Source organism: Nyctibius grandis, chromosome W (assembly GCF_013368605.1).
Source record: "Nyctibius grandis isolate bNycGra1 chromosome W, bNycGra1.pri, whole genome shotgun sequence".
Classification (NCBI taxonomy): Eukaryota; Metazoa; Chordata; class Aves; order Nyctibiiformes; family Nyctibiidae; genus Nyctibius; species Nyctibius grandis.
Genome location: NC_090694.1, coordinates 23555751 through 23571207, shown reverse-complemented (window position 1 = coordinate 23571207; position 15457 = coordinate 23555751). Strand labels below are relative to the sequence as shown.

Genomic DNA, 15457 nt, shown 5'->3' with positions numbered 1-15457 from the left:
CGGCACCGCCCGCTCTTCCCGCCCTCCAGCGGGGCCGGGCTGGGCTGGGCTCGGATGCCGCCGCCGGGGGGAGGTAGGCGGGCTGAGCGGGCACGAGAGGCCGGGGCGCCGGGCCGGGCCTGTGCGTGACGCGTTCCCTGACTGAACCCCGCCGTCCCCGGCACCGTGTCCGCTCGCCGCGGCGTAGCGGGCCCGTTCCCCCCCGGCTCCTCGGGCCGTTCCTCACAAGGGCTCTCGGGAGCGGCGGGAGGCCGCGGGGTGGGCGGCAGGGCGAGGCCCGGCATGGCTGTGGGGTGTCTCGGGAGAGGTGAGACCTCGGTAGGTCTCGGCGTTACGGCTGTTTCCTCCTCCCAGCCCACGGACATAAGGCCTGAGAAGTTGTGAATCTGCTTTTACGCTGAGGAAAAGGGAAGTAAAATGTTTACTTCTGCCTTTTAGGGGTGTGCTGGATGGTTATTCCGCCCCCCCCCCCCCCCCCCCAAGGTGAGGTAATGACATGTTGCACCTTGGTGTACTTGGGAAAACTTTTTCCCTTGGAAAGTTGCGGCAGCTCCTCTAAAAACAACTAAACCTGTGAAATGATTAATTCTTTTGCTTGAAAGGTATCTAAAGCTGTTGAGGCACCTGGAGTTTGAAATGAAGTGGAAATACATCTGAAAACGAGATAGGAGCTAAGATTAAGGCTGGAGAAAGCTGGATTAAGGCGAGACAGCGTCGGAGTCGTGCACGTGGAAGTTCTGCTCCCAACGCAGCTTTCCGAAGGTTGTCCTGCTCCTGCAGACCGGCCAGGCTCCTCATCTGGACAATACAGCGGGTACATAAACAGCTGGGGTATGGCAGCTGATTGTATAGATTGTCCTGCTGCCATAGGTGCCCCGTGCTCTGTCACACAGCCTTCAGGCTACGTGAAGGTTTGGTAGTGTTTAATTTTTCACTTAACACTAATGAGAAGTCAAAACATTGGTGGCTTTCAAAGATGCTGTTGCAAAGGCAAAGTAAATCGGGTTGCTCCTGCCTCTTGTGGTCTCTGAAGTTGTTTTGAGGAGAGCGAATCTTTCCCCTCTGCGGTGCTGGGCTGCCCACTCCTGACGTCCGGTAACGGCGTTTAAATGACAGCAGTGGCTGTTTGCTGTTAGTCGTTCGGAAAAGGCTTTTAAGGAAAGTGCATGCAGGAAAATTCAAAGTTTAAATAAAGCGAAGAAGAAAGAAATAATAGTGGGTTTAAAGATTAGATCGTTTCTGACTGGATAGGGCTATTTCTGTAGGTAATGAACTTCTATTTGGGCTGAGTGTTTGCAGCCTTCCATTGACATAAAAAGGAAAGCTGCTGCTTGTAAATATTGTGTTGTCTGAAAGTCATATCCTACTCCAGGGAGGTTTTATTTTTTAAGGGAAGGGGAATTTGCTCCTCACACTACAGTACATAGGATGCCTTCACTTAAAGCAAAAAAGTTGTGTTTTTTTTTCCCAGTGTAAATACGTACGTTCAACGGCTCAAAATCTCTCTTTCAGGTGGTGTACCATCATACTTAAAATGTCGATGGATATAACTTTCCTCAGCACGGGCTCAGCGTATCCCTCTCCAACAAGAGGAGCATCGGCGTTAGTGCTTCACAGGGAAGGAGAGTGCTGGCTCTTTGACTGCGGGGAGGGAACTCAAACACAATTCATGAAGAGCCATCTCAAAGCAGGTTTGTGCCATTGAAAGGTATCGCGATGAGGGAAGGGGAAAAGGTTCATGAGATCTAAACAAAATACTTTGTCTTTGTGCTTGTGGTATTTGAATACATACTAAACATGCACGAGGATCTGAAGGTGCTGTGTATGGGTGGCAGTTGCTGAACCTGCTGTGCAGTAATCCTTGATTGCCCTTTGGTAAAGAACTGTGTTCGAGAATCAAACTCTCCTGAATTAATTTCTTGGGCTTTGTAATTTCAAACGTGGGCCACAGACCAGCTTTAAACGGGCACAGTTTGTATTTGTCTGAAGACAGCTCTAGCCAATACCTGCAGTGACTCTTAATGTCAATAAATATTGTGCTTTTGTTTTCAAGTCAACTTGTGGGTATCTGTGGTAACTTGTACATTTTGGCAAAGTAGGAACCAGCTTTAACCTTCAGTCGCTGTGCTTTTGCCATCTACAGCAGCAAGAGCAGGCTTCTGACTCTCGAGTTATAATGATGGAATTATCAAATATAAACAGACCACCAACCTCTTGCTCCTCCAAAATCTGAAGCTATCAGAGGATTTAATGACCAAGTGAATAGACTCATTTTTACTAAATTTACTGATTTTTACTAAATTGTTCTTCAATCAAAACAAAGAGATTCTGTCCTTCCTATTGCTCGGCCCTAACAGATGCTGGAGAAAATGCCTTACCACGAGGAAGTGGGAACTCAGCTAGCAGAGACTGGGCAGCCTGATTAAAGTACACGTGTCTGTAGTGAGAGAAAATTCCAGGCTTTTTTAATCTAGCAAGGGCAAGGCCCAGTGCCTGAGAGCTGGAGTGAGACAAACTGAGATGCGAAACAAAGCCCAAATCTTAAGTGCAATTTTTCATCCATTCAAAACAAACCAGTCGGGAACCGTGAGGTTCTTGCCTTTTAAAAAACTCTGAAATCAAAACTGGATGTTTTGGTTTGGTTTGGTTTTTAATTCCGTTCATTTCATGTGCTAGATTCAAAACTAGGAACAGCACTTTATGTTTCTCATTAGTCTGCGGTTTCCATGTAATGTATGAAAGCACAACCACTTTCCAGCACTCCTTTGCGTTTTAATATGGCAGATGTCACCAGTCGATTCTGTTCCGTGCTTGTAGCACGTTTTGCTTAGCAGCAACTCAAACTTCTGTCTCTGCAGTCTTTTCTTGACAAATCAAGCCAAAATAAACCTTGTGTGGAAATTTATTGCTACTGTGGAAAAAAAACTACGTTGTAGTTTGGGATTCATTTCTTAAACACTGGTTTTATTTTAATTTCCCTCCTTCCTTATTTCCTACATCTTGCCAAAAAGTGATAATTTCTTAGTTGTTACAGTGTTCATTTATTTTCCTGTCTTTTTTCTGGTTTGTTTTTCTTTTCCTGCTGTTCTAATCAATAGGTAGAATTACCAAGATTTTTATAACTCATCTTCACGGTGATCACTTTTTTGGACTTCCTGGCCTGCTGTGTACGCTTAGCCTCCAAAGCAGCCCTGACCCAAACAAGCCACCCGTTGATATTTATGGGCCATTAGGACTACGAAACTTCATGTGGAGGAGTATGGAGCTCTCCCACTCACAACTTCTCTTTCCTTACACTGTTCATGAACTGGTGCCTACACGGGACCAGTGCCCCACAGAAGAATTCAGAGAGTTTTCTTACTTGGACAGAGATGAGGTATTTCCCCGGGGAGCACCAGGGAGAATACTCCACCTGGATCCAGTAGAAAACTCTTACTTTCTAGTTGAGGATGAGCAGCTGGTTCTGAAAGCATTTCACCTATTTCACCGCATTCCTTCCTTTGGCTTTGTGGTAGAAGAGAAGCCCCGGACCGGGAAACTCAATGTGCAGAAACTGAAAGATCTTGGTAACTACTTTTGACTTATTTTTCCTCTTTTAAAGTTTTTAAATGCCTAAATGCATGTGTTCAAGCTGAGTAGAGACTCACAATTTTCAGCAAAAGTAACAAAATTGGGTTCACGGGCAGTTGAAATCTTTTTATGACCTAGTAAATTAGAGCTGCTGTATCTCTCTGCAATCCATTTTATTTCAGTTTTTCCTTTTTCTATTAAAGACATTTTAATACTTCATACCAACACAGCAGCCTGAATTGGTGTGTAACGCTAGCACCAATTAATATTGCGGACCATTCTCATACTGGGAAGAGCAAACAAGTTCAGATGTTAAAGTTTAAAAAGCGCAACGTGGCTTTCGGGGAAATGTACGGCCAGTGTATTTGCATGACTTTATTGACTTTAATATGAAGAATATAGCTTTTCTTCAGACACGCTTCCTGCTAACGTTACAAGCTCTTTATTTGTATGAAGTAGGTGAAATATCAATTGCTATTTATATTGAGGTTGTATTTTTTCAGTGAGACAGCTCTATATATGGTGTATCTCTTCTTAAGTGATATTTTTTTTTAAACCTGACACTCATCGTCATACTCTTTTGCCTTTATTTACCAGGAGTTCAAACAGGTCCTTTATATGGGAAACTGAAGAATGGAACTGCAGTTGTTCTAGAAAACGGAGTAATGATTTCTCCTTCTGATGTCTTAGAAGACCCTATTCCTGGAAGAAAAATTTGCATTTTGGGGGATTGTTCAGGGGTGGTTGGAGATGCAGCCATGAAGCTTTGCTGTGAAGCAGATGTACTGATACATGAAGCTACGCTGGACAATACCCAAGAGGAAAAAGCCAGAGAGCATGGTCATAGCACTCCAAAAATGGCATCGGATTTTGCAAAATTGAGTAAAGTTAAGAAACTGGTTTTGACTCATTTCAGTCAACGGTATAAACCAGCTGCTCAGAGAGGTGAGGGAGATATGGACATCACCGAACTGAAGAGGCAGGCAGAGTCAGTGTTAGATGGACAAGAAGTAACACTAGCTGAGGATTTTATGACAATAGAAATTCCAATGAAAAAGTAAAAATAGTAGCATTAGGAAGCGCTGTATGAAGACATAAAGTAGGATGGTGTTGGATGGCACTTAAAAATAATGATAGGGTTTCTAGTATCCAAATTAGTTCTCTTCTGTGGCACACAGAGAGCCGTTGCAAACTGGAGAGAGTACCAGGTACAGTTAGTGTTGCTTTTGTAAAGCAAGAAAAAAGGATACTCAACCATCTGGAACTTGGAATAAATTTGTAAGTGATGGTTTCGGACACAGCCTCCCTATAAACTGAATGTGTAGGCTGACGCAAGCCTTTGCAGCCCAGGGGTTTTCCTCGGACCACAGATTCCTAGAGCAAAGCACTGGATTATTTGGCTTAATACAGCCCTCAGGAAGGTTTATTTAAGGTATCTTGCCTGTTACAAGTTTTTGAATAACATCTATTTCAAACTTGTATACAGCGTTTTGTAACTGTTACCCGATTTCTATGTAAGAGGACCATTACACTGAAACTAATAAAGTATAACTCTGCCAAGTGTTTCTAACTGGAGGTGTTGCTATGCTCAAGTTGAGGAACTCTTATAAGTCTCCCTTTGCATGTGAATTTTTCTCATAAATAAATGAGGTAGATATGTATAGTTCAGTCTGTTTCTGCAATGCCTTTCTTCTTTCAATCAAGGAACATGTAGACCAACTTTCTCTCCTTTTCTTCCCGCCTCAAAACAAACTAGAAGTTGGAGTTTCCCAGATTTTAGCTCAATTTTCTGGTCAAAAGTAAAATCAGTGTTTTTGAAAAATCTACCCTAAATATGTTTTCCCCTAGCATGGATCCCTGAAAGCTGAAACACTTCATAGTTTTCTAATAAACACTGACAACACTGGCAGGTGTAAGTACAGCTGCTAGAGTTTGTGCTTGTACTTTCGTTGAGTTGATGGTAATACAGATGGAAAACGAATCAGTTTTAATATACTGTTTCCCTCCTTGCTTTAATCGTAGAATAACAAAGCTCCAAAAAATGAAAACACTCACGCTCGTTAAAGATCTCTCCCTTGTAAATGGTGCACCGCTCAAAGGTGGTTTGTGTACAGTGGCAATCCTCACCCAGACTAAGCTGGTGAGATGAGGAGGTTAAATCCTGCATATAATTTGTCTATACTCTTCACATTTTCTTCACTAAGAGCATACTAGGCTGTAATTAAGCAACAGACTTCAAAGAAAAAGAAAAGGAGCGTGATTTCCTACTGCTTAACTGAACTAATCGAATTGAATTGGATGTCTTATCCCCACCCTTCAGACAGACTGTCTTACCTGTGGTTACGGTAACTCCGAAGTGAATTACACCAACATTAATATTTTGTACTTCAAATATGCTTCAAATGCAGAGGAAGTCTCTGATTTCTTTAAAAAAAAATATTGAGAAGAGTTGCAAACTTGAAGAACATGACTTCTGGAGGAGAAACTCACTGATCTCTATGACTTCTCTCTTAAAAATGGTGTAAAGCAGGCAGAGTCTACACATCACGCAGTAGCACGTTCTTTTCCCCCTGTAAATTGTTTTTCTTTTGTAAGATAAAAATTCATGGCAGGTGCAGAGATCTTGCTATCTCACTCTGCTTTATGTAGTCAAAAGCTGAGCAGACTGCAGCTATTCTGTGTTTCATACAGTGACAGAAGAACTCTCTTCGTTGTCCTGACCTGCTCTGCTACATCTGCTTCCACACTGGAACAACCAAAAATTCCTATTTCGAAGCCATTCACAGTTGTGATGCAAAGTTTAGGGAAAAACTTCAAGGCTTTGTGGAAATTCACTGGATACCACCTACAAATGACAAAAATCAAAGGCTGGAACTAATAAGGGACAATCCAAAAGCCTATGCAACCTGAAATGTGTGCACCCACCGCTGAAACTCGTCACCCCACGGGGCTGGATTGTGCTGCTCCAGAACTGGGTTCTCCATCCCAGCGGTAAATCCATTTTTGCATTTGTGTGGTTAATTGCTGTGAATTCAGGAATATCTTCAGTTCCCATTCAAATGACGAAGGGTGTGGGTAGATGCGCGAGATGAATCGATGGCATGGGCTCCCAGCGTGGAGGGAGCCTCGCTCCTCCGTGCCCCACGGTCCTGGTGCCACCGTGGTCCAGCTCAGCGTGCCGGTCCAGTGCTTGCCTGGCTAAACAACCACTGGTTCTTGCTAGCCTGCAAGAAAACAGCCTCTGGGCTAATTTTCGGCTGGATTACTGAGTCGATGAGTGAGCTGTCTTGCTGCACCACTTGTACAAGGGCTGAATGAAGGAGGGTGCAGAAGTGCTTGGCCAGAAACTGGGAGCTGCTTGGGACCCCCCCCCTTTTTAGCAGTAGGGAGCTGATACTTTAGGTCAGTCCTACCACATAGCTACATCCTAAACATGTTTTAGGATCTAAATCCTAAAGAAAAAATGGGTCAATTTGGGTAAAGAACAGCAAGGGGAAGAGTATCAAATTGAAGCAGCAGGCCAGGTCCTCTTCAAGTATTAGGTCTTGGGGACTTTGTTGCACAGAGCTGATGTGTCAGTGCATTTTTCATGGCAATTTATTCTGTATGGACAATCAAGGGAGGAAATGCTCGTTTCATCTAAGCTGGGAAGAAAAGCTGCAAGTTGCGTGGTTTATATTGAAAGCTGGATTAACTCTATGGCTGTCATTTTTAAAACCAGGTTCTTTTTGGTATGTTGGTGAAAGGGGGTACATTTAGTGCTGGAGTTATGTGAAATTCCTGTATTTTCCATTTAATAGATTTTAGTATTTGTAATCAAGTTATAGTTGTCTCTCTCTTAGCAGACCCATGTGTCTTTGCTTACCATGGTCCACTCTTCTAAGTCTGGATACTAAATTACTTCATAAATCTGACTTGAATTAAATTAATGGGAACATGTGTGCCAGTAAGGACAGAAAAATTTGAACCATAAATTGTCTGTTTTCTCAATGAGTTTATCTTTCCAGTAACCATTTGTTAATTACCAGAGAACAAAATTCCTTTGTGTTAAAATATATTTGCCTGAGATTATTTTGTCTGACAGGAGGTAAAGGACTCCAGTCTGGTCCCATAGGGACCGGGAGGGTGTTTTAACAAGTTCTGGGTATGTAAATGAAGATTTTTTTTTTTTTTTTTTTAGCTTTGAGTAACTTATTTTAAAAATTCTTCTGCTTTCCTAAAAGAGTTCCTCTAAGTTTGGTTCCCTTTTCAGATGGTACTAGTGGAGGGATGTGATAAACTGCGAAAGAAGCTTTTTATGTTACAGGAAAGAGGAGGGAAGAAATAAGACATGAAGAGTTTTGTAACAGCAGAGATGTTCCTGAATTTTATGTGTAGCCATTAACCGAATGGATGAGCGCTGATCAAAGGCAGCGAGGGTAAATCTTCCTGCTGCCGAGATCTGCATGAGCTGGCAAAAAAGGTTGAGAAATAAGTTACCTACAGCACAAAAATAGCTGCTCTGAGCGTGGTGCAGTCTGTGTCGAGGATGAAGAGTTCGAGATTGAGTCTGGGCTCTAAATCCAGCTGGGAAAGGGATCCTTGATGCTAGAGGTGGTTCAGCCTTTGGTATCAACCCTATGGCCCACGGTGGGATTCTTCATCTGTCAATGCAGAAGAAACACGATCTTCATTTGGGAGCATTTTTTTTTTTTTAAATGGACTTCTAAAATAATTTGCTCTTACTGAATTATGTTCATTTATAAGGAAAAGGATATTAATTATTTACCTCGGATGGCTGCATTCTAGAAATCTAATTTCTGGCGAGGTGGTAGGACTGGTCCAGGTCTCACTGAGATCGGTGGTTTGGCACATAGTCACTGGAACAACTTATTTTTTATTAATAATAATAAAAACATATTGATTGGGATCTTGAGGTAGAACAAGCTGCAGAAATTTGATCAAAGTAACATTTTGGGGAGGGGGGTGGGGATGGATGCTAAACCACAACATGTTAAATTGATCCTCCTAGTACCAGCATTTGATATTTGAAAAATGTTTAAGTTAAAGGAGTTTAGGTGGTTGGAAAAAGCACCGTTTTGTTGGACACGGTATTCCTGCAGCCTTTCAAAAATCACCTTAATGGCTGATGAAGGTCCTTCCCAGGACTTCCCTGGGACACCGGAGACCGATGGTGGTACTGACTCAATGGCTTGTGCACCCCCAAATTCCACATTTCACCAGCCAGTTGAGCAGGACATCACAATGATTGCTTTATGAACCTCAAAACAGACATACGTATAAACACAGAGAGTTATCGCAACGTATACAGTACTTTTAAGATCCCTAATTCAGCTCCTTTCAGATTTAATACACGCTATAGAAGTGAATTAATCCCCCTACCCCATAACCCATCTGCAGTGTCATTGTTGGGGATTTCTTTGTTGAATTTGCAGCTTGTTCACACCTGCTTGTGAAAGAAGGTGAAAGATTGCACCGAATTTCCCACCACCCTTTCATCTCCACTCTTAAAAACCAAATTTTTGCCTCTAAAGATGGCTGCCTGTTGAGAAGATGTTTAATACACGGTGTCAGTAACGGCAGGTCGCTGCATCCCAATGGTCTAGATGGGGCTCTGGTTCATGGTATACCTTGAAAGCAAACTAGGGCTATTGCAAATGGAAGAAAATTTAACATATTATATTTAGACTTATTATTTGGCATTATACAACCCATGGGAAATCTGAAAATTTTACTGCTCGGTGCTCAGCATTAACCTTTTGCAGCTTTCCTCCCTGTATTTGAGCAAATCCTCTCCCTGGATGTAGCTGGTGCTGCAAGCACAAGGGGGAAGAGACCGTGCTTAGAAATTGCAAATTATTTAATGATAATTTTTTTTTTAAATGATATACCTTGGAGAGGGAGGGGAAGTGCTGATGCATAACGTGCCAGCACAGAGGCTGGTGTAGGCAGCCTGTGAGCACGTGGATTTGCTGCGCCGTGGTCCACGAATCCTGCACGGGACATGCTCCCCGTTGAACTGGAGCTTTCATCTCTCATCTGTAACGCTTCAAAAAACTCTAGAAATAGATAATTTGCAACGCACTCAGCAAATCCTGGTGTGAAGAGGCTTCAATTACATCTACCCAGGAAAAGATGACAAATATAGCAGCATTTTACATTGCTTTTCGTCGGTAAGATCTTCTTGAGGATGTGGAAGTGACTATAAATGACTTAATAGCGTGAGCAGGAAATGTTGATATGGCAATATAATAATTTTTTTAAATTTCCATCATTCTTCATTCTTATCAGAGTAGCTGATAAGTTTACACTTACGGGGGTTGCATTTCTGGGGCTGTGCACTTCTGGGGGTGGCATTTTCGGGTTGTTGCACTCACAGGGGTTGCGTTTGCGGACCCGTGCGTTTGTTGGGGGGTCATTTTTGGAGCTCTCCCTTTTCGGGGCCGTGCTTGCGGTCCCTGGAGCGTTGCCTGCCCCATCCGGCGCGCAGCCGCCGGACGCCAACCACAAAAATAAACTCCGAACGCGCCCGCCCGCCCCGCTCTCCGGCTGCCGCCGGCGCCACGACCGCGGGGCGGCGGGCGCGCAGGCGCAGTGCGGCCGGGTGGCGTTGCGGGGGGGGGGGGGGGGTGGCGGCAGGCTGGAGGCGCTCGGCTGTGGCGGCGGGTGTGTATGTGTTACCCGGATGTTGCACATGCGCGGTGGTGCCTGGACGTGTCGGTGGCGGCCGCGGAGCGCGAGCGGCTGGAGCCGCGGCAACAACAACACCGAGAAGGCGGCGACGGGGGCGGCCGGCACAGGGCGGCCGGGTCCCCCCAGCCCCTGCGCCGCGGGCCTTTGAGCGCCGGCCCGGCCCGGCCGCAGCCCGGGGAGGGCGGGGGGGCGGAGGCCTGGCCCGCTCCGCTGCACCGGGGCCGGCTGAGGCGAGGGAAAGACTCCCCCCGCCCCCCGTCACCGCCGCCCCTCACACCACAGCCGCAGGCCGCGCCCGGAGAGCGGCCGCTCCGCCGCGGCCCAGGTAACATCCGGTCTCGGCTCCCGTCCGCCCACCGAGGCCGCCCGCAGCGCACCCCCTTCTCCCGTCCGCCTCCCCCGCCGCCGCCTCGGGCACGGGGCCGTGCCTGCTGCCGCTCCGGGGAGCCGGGGCAGCGGCCTCCCCCCCCTCACCCGCCGCCCGGGGGCTTCTCGCGGCCCCGCTGCGCTGGGTTCCCCTCCCCGGCTCCTTCCCCACCTCCCCCGCTTTCCCTGAGCGAGAAAAAAATACGATCCCTCCCCCGCCCCAAACTTTTAGTATTATTTATTTAAAATCTTGGTGCCCTCTCGTAAAGACTCTCCAGCCGGCCTGTACCCAGTTAAACTTTACTCCGCTGCCGTTCGTTCAGACCGTGCTCTCTCCCGCACGTTGGAAAATGACCTGAATGGTTTTGTGTGAGCCGCTTCGCGTTCGGTTCTCTGAAATCTGCCATCTTCTTTGCAATGACAGAGAACGGTGCTTTTAGCTGATGTTCAGACAGCACGGGGCTGCTCAGCACAAGGGCTGTTCATTAAGATTATTCCACCTTTACTGGTTTTCCTTTCCCATCCCCTGTTTTTGGGGAGCTTTGTGACTTGCTGCATAGTTGAGCCTTCTAGGTTTTACCACGGAAGGTTGGTTAATTTATGGGGTAATCTAGTTGTGGGTTAGCTGTGTTATTACTCAGAGCCCAAATTGTACTACTGCAAACCAATTGTTGTCAAATACATACGGTCGGAGTAGGATTGTGGTGTCTTTTACCACCGCTTCTCAAATTAGCTTGATTAAGAATGGTGTGCCACTGTCAACAGGCAAGAGTGATTTCAGACTCTGTGAGAGCTGTCATCTTTTAATTTGTCAGACTCTTGTATTGTTCTTACTTCGTTCAGTAATGTAGGTAATTCCATGCAAGGCTGTTGAAATAGCTATACTGCCCTATAAAAAACTAAAGGTGTTTTTGTATTCCAGCATCACGATAAATAGGCAACTTGTCCTTCTGGCCCTCCTCTTCTCTTGGCCGGATTGCCACTGGAAGGAGTTTCTTCTCACTTTGCATTCATGAACCTCTTTTGATTTGCTTGTTGCATAAGCATGCATGTTTAATATTGATATAGAAACTTTATTTCAAAGAGCTGAAGCCTAAAGAGAAGCAATAAGTGTCTCAAACTGATTAAATTCCTTTTTTAAGTAGATGGCTTTTTACATAATGCATTCAAGCACAGCTAACACAAGAGGGATGTGAGTTTTGAGAGGTATCAACAGATTTAGTGGAGAACAAAGGTGCTGAGAGCAGATAGGTCAATCCTGGTGAGGAGCAGCCTTCGCCGTGCTGTTGTTAAGGTCCTGCTGGAATTTTAGGACTGTTTTCCTATGTTCTTAACCTTGTGAAAAACTGCTTTTGGTTGGGGCTGGAATTTTCCATGCTTGCTTTGCCCAGAGGTGATTTTTTTTTTTTTTTTAAGCTTGAACAAATGTAGAGAACATTATCCCCGTGCAGATTACAATAAAGAACAGATGTTATCTAATACACCTATTGCTAGGCTATTGAAACATGACGTACAAGTGAAAAATCACACCGCTTCTGCCTGAGCGCAAGGTTTGAATGTTCCTTTTATTGCTTGGCATAGCCACAATTGTTCCCTCTTGTTTGTGAGGTTTTGACAAATTACTATTTGTCCTTGTTGAAGGAAGCTGCCTGCAAGAAGCTGGGTCTCTGAGGAAGAATTCAGTTCAGGTTTGCTCTGTTATTCTACAGCAAGGACTTCCACCACCTTCTGCTTTCTGAACGTGGTATCTCTTGCTGTTCCCAGGTTTTCATCCCCTCCTTACCCACGGGTGCTGAAATGCCTGTACACCAATGCACGCAGCATGGGGAATAAACAGGAGGAGTTAGAAATCCGTGTTCGGTCGGGGGGTTATGATCTAGTGGCAATTACAGAGACTTGGTGGGACACCTCGCATGACTGGAATGTGGTCATGGATGGCTATGTCCTGTTCAGGAAAGACAGGCCACTAAGGAGAGGTGGTGGAGTTGCTCTTTATGTGAATGAGCAGCTAGAATGTATTGAGTTCTGTCCAGGGGCGGATCAGGAGCAAGTTGAGAGTTTGTGGGTGCAAATTAAGGGGCAGGCTGGCAGGGGTGATACTGTTGTGGGTGTCTATTACAGGCCACCAGATCAGGATGAGGAGGGTGATGAGGCCTTCTTCAGGCAGCTGAGAGCAGTCTCTCAATTACAGGGCCTGGTTGTCATGGGGGATTTCAACTACCCTGATATTTGCTGGGAGGCCTACTCAGCCAGCCATCCTCAGTCCAGGAGGTTCCTCCAGTGCATTGATGATAACTTTCTGATGCAAATGGTGGATGAGCTAACTAGGAGAGGAGCGCTGCTGGATCTTATCCTCACTAACAAGGAGGGTCTGGTTGAAGCGGTGAAGGTTGAGGGCAACCTTGGTTGTAGTGACCATGAGATGGTAGAGTTCAGGATCTCATGTGGCAGGACCAGAATAGCTAGCAGAATCACAACCCTGGACTTCAGGAGGGCCAACTTTGGCCTTTTCAAGCAATTGCTAGGGGAAATCCCATGGGACAGGGTACTAGAAGGTAAGGGGGCCCAAGATAGTTGGTTAGCATTCAAGGACTGCTTCTTCCGAGCTCAAGATCAGAGCATCCCAGCAGGTAGGAAGTCAAGGAAGGGTACCAGGAGACCTGCATGGTTAAACAGGGAACTGCTGGGCAAACTCAAGTGGAAGAAGAGGGTGTACAGATCATGGAAGGAGGGGCTGGCCACTTGGGAGGAATATAAGTCTGTTGTCAGAGGATGTAGGGAGGCAACTAGGAAAGCTAAGGCCTCCTTGGAATTAAACCTTGCAAGAGAGGTCAAGGACAACAGAAAGGGCTTCTTCAAATACATTGCAGGTAAAGCCAACACTAGAGGCAATGTAGGCCCACTGATGAATGAGGTGGGGGCCCTGGAGACAGAGGATAAAAAGAAGGCGGAGTTACTGAATGCCGCCTTTGCCTCTGTCTATACTGCTGGAGGCTGTCCTGAGGAGCCCCGGACCCCTGAGGCCCCAGAAGAAGTCAGGATAGAGGAGGAATCTGTCTTGGTTGATGAGGGCGGGGTCAGGGACCAATTAAGCAATCTGGACATCCATAAATCCATGGGTCCTGATGGGATGCACCCGCGGGTGCTGAGGGAGCTGGCGGAAGTCATTGCTAGGCCACTCTCCATCATCTTTGCTAAGTCGTGGGCAACGGGAGAGGTGCCTGAGGACTGGAGGAAAGCGAATGTCACTCCAGTCTTCAAAAAGGGCAAGAAGGAGGACCCGGGTTAACTATAAACCGGTCAGCCTCACCTCCATCCCTGGAAAGGTGATGGAACAACTTGTCCTTGGTGCTGTCTCTAGGCACATCAAGGATAGGGGGATCATTAGGGGCACTCAGCATGGCTTCACCAAGGGGAAGTCATGCTTAACCAACTTGATAGCCTTTTATGAGGACGTAACCCGGTGGATAGATGATGGTAAAGCTGTGGATGTGGTCTATCTTGATTTCAGTAAAGCGTTTGACACGGTCTCCCACAGCATCCTCGCAGCTAAACTGAGGAAGTGTGGTCTGGATGATCGGGTAGTGAGGTGGATTGTGAACTGACTGAAGGAAAGAAGCCAGAGAGTGGTGGTCAATGGGACAGAGTCCAGTTGGAGGCCTGTGTCTAGCAGAGTCCCTCAAGGGTCGGTACTGGGACCAGTACTAGTCAATATATTCATTAATGACTTGGATGAGGGAATAGAGTGCACTGTCAGCAAGTTTGCTGATGACACAAAACTGGGAGGAGTGGCTGACACACTGGAAGGCTGTGCTACCATTCAGAGAGACCTAGACAGGCTGGAGAGTTGGGTGGGGAGAAATTTAATGAAATTTAACAAGGGCAAGTGTAGAGTCCTGCATCTGGGCAAGAACAACCCCGTGTATGAGTACAAGTTGGGGACAGAGCTGTTGGAGACCAGTGCAGGGGAAAGGGACCTGGGGGTCCTAGTGGACAGCAGGATGACCATGAGCCAGCAATGTGCCCTTGTGGCCAAGAAGGCCAATGGCATCCTGGGGTGTATTAGAAGGGGTGTGGTTAGCAGGTCGAGAGAGGTTCTCCTCCCCCTCTACTCTGCCCTGGTGAGGCCACATCTGGAATATTGTGTCCAGTTCTGGGCCCCTCGGTTCAAGAAGGACAGGGAACTGCTAGAGAGAGTCCAGCGCAGAGCCACGAAGATGATTAAGGGAGTAGAACATCTCCCTTATGAGGAGAGGCTGAGGGAGCTGGGTCTCTTTAGCTTAGAGAAGAGGAGACTGAGGGGTGACCTCATTAATGTTTATAAATATGTAAAGGGCAAGTGTCATGAGGATGGAGCCAGGCTCTTCTCAGTGACATCCCTTGACAGGACTAGGGGCAATGGGTGCAAGCTGGAACACAGGAGGTTCCACTTAAATATGAGGAAAAACTTCTTTACGGTGAGGGTAACTGAACACTGGAACAGGCTGCCCAGAGAGGTTGTGGAGTCTCCTTCTCTGGAGACATTCAAAACCCGCCTGGACGCGTTCCTGTGTGATATGGTCTAGGCAATCCTGCCCCGGCAGGGGGATTGGACTAGATGATCTTTCGAGGTCCCTTCCAATCCCTAACATTCTGTGATTCTGTGACCTCTTGCTCGGTGGGACACCAAGGGTGCCCTCTCGGAGGTGAGGTAGTGCGAGTCTCGGTGCGTAGATCTGCGTTGTGGAAATAGATCCTGTTGTCGAGGAGTTTTCTGCCCTTCCCACTCTTGTGGTATAACATGCAGTGGTCTTCCTTCTCTGACTGTACAGAAGCCTATATTGAAAAG

General features: G+C 46.3%; 2 protein-coding genes across 4 annotated transcripts in view; both read left to right on the top strand.

Moving 5' to 3' along the window:
* Positions 1-5185, top strand: LOC137675754 (zinc phosphodiesterase ELAC protein 1-like). Of its 2 annotated transcripts, none has more exons than XM_068421968.1 (5): positions 1-73; positions 603-814; positions 1513-1691; positions 3099-3566; positions 4168-5185. In XM_068421968.1, exons 3-5 carry the CDS (start codon positions 1535-1537, stop codon positions 4629-4631), a joined length of 1089 nt encoding a protein of 362 aa, XP_068278069.1. In that variant the 5' UTR covers positions 1-73; positions 603-814; positions 1513-1534; the 3' UTR covers positions 4632-5185. The 2 variants fall into 2 exon arrangements, with proteins under 2 accessions (XP_068278069.1, XP_068278070.1); XM_068421969.1 differs by having other exon boundaries at positions 63-318.
* Positions 5186-10283: 5098 nt separating this feature from the next.
* Positions 10284-15457, top strand: part of LOC137675692 (mothers against decapentaplegic homolog 4) — a 31213-nt gene continuing 26039 nt past the window's right edge. For both annotated transcript variants that reach the window (XM_068421871.1, XM_068421870.1), the window contains exon 1: positions 10284-10588. The gene's annotated coding sequence lies outside the window, so the exon portion shown is untranslated. The remainder of the gene's footprint in view (positions 10589-15457) is intronic.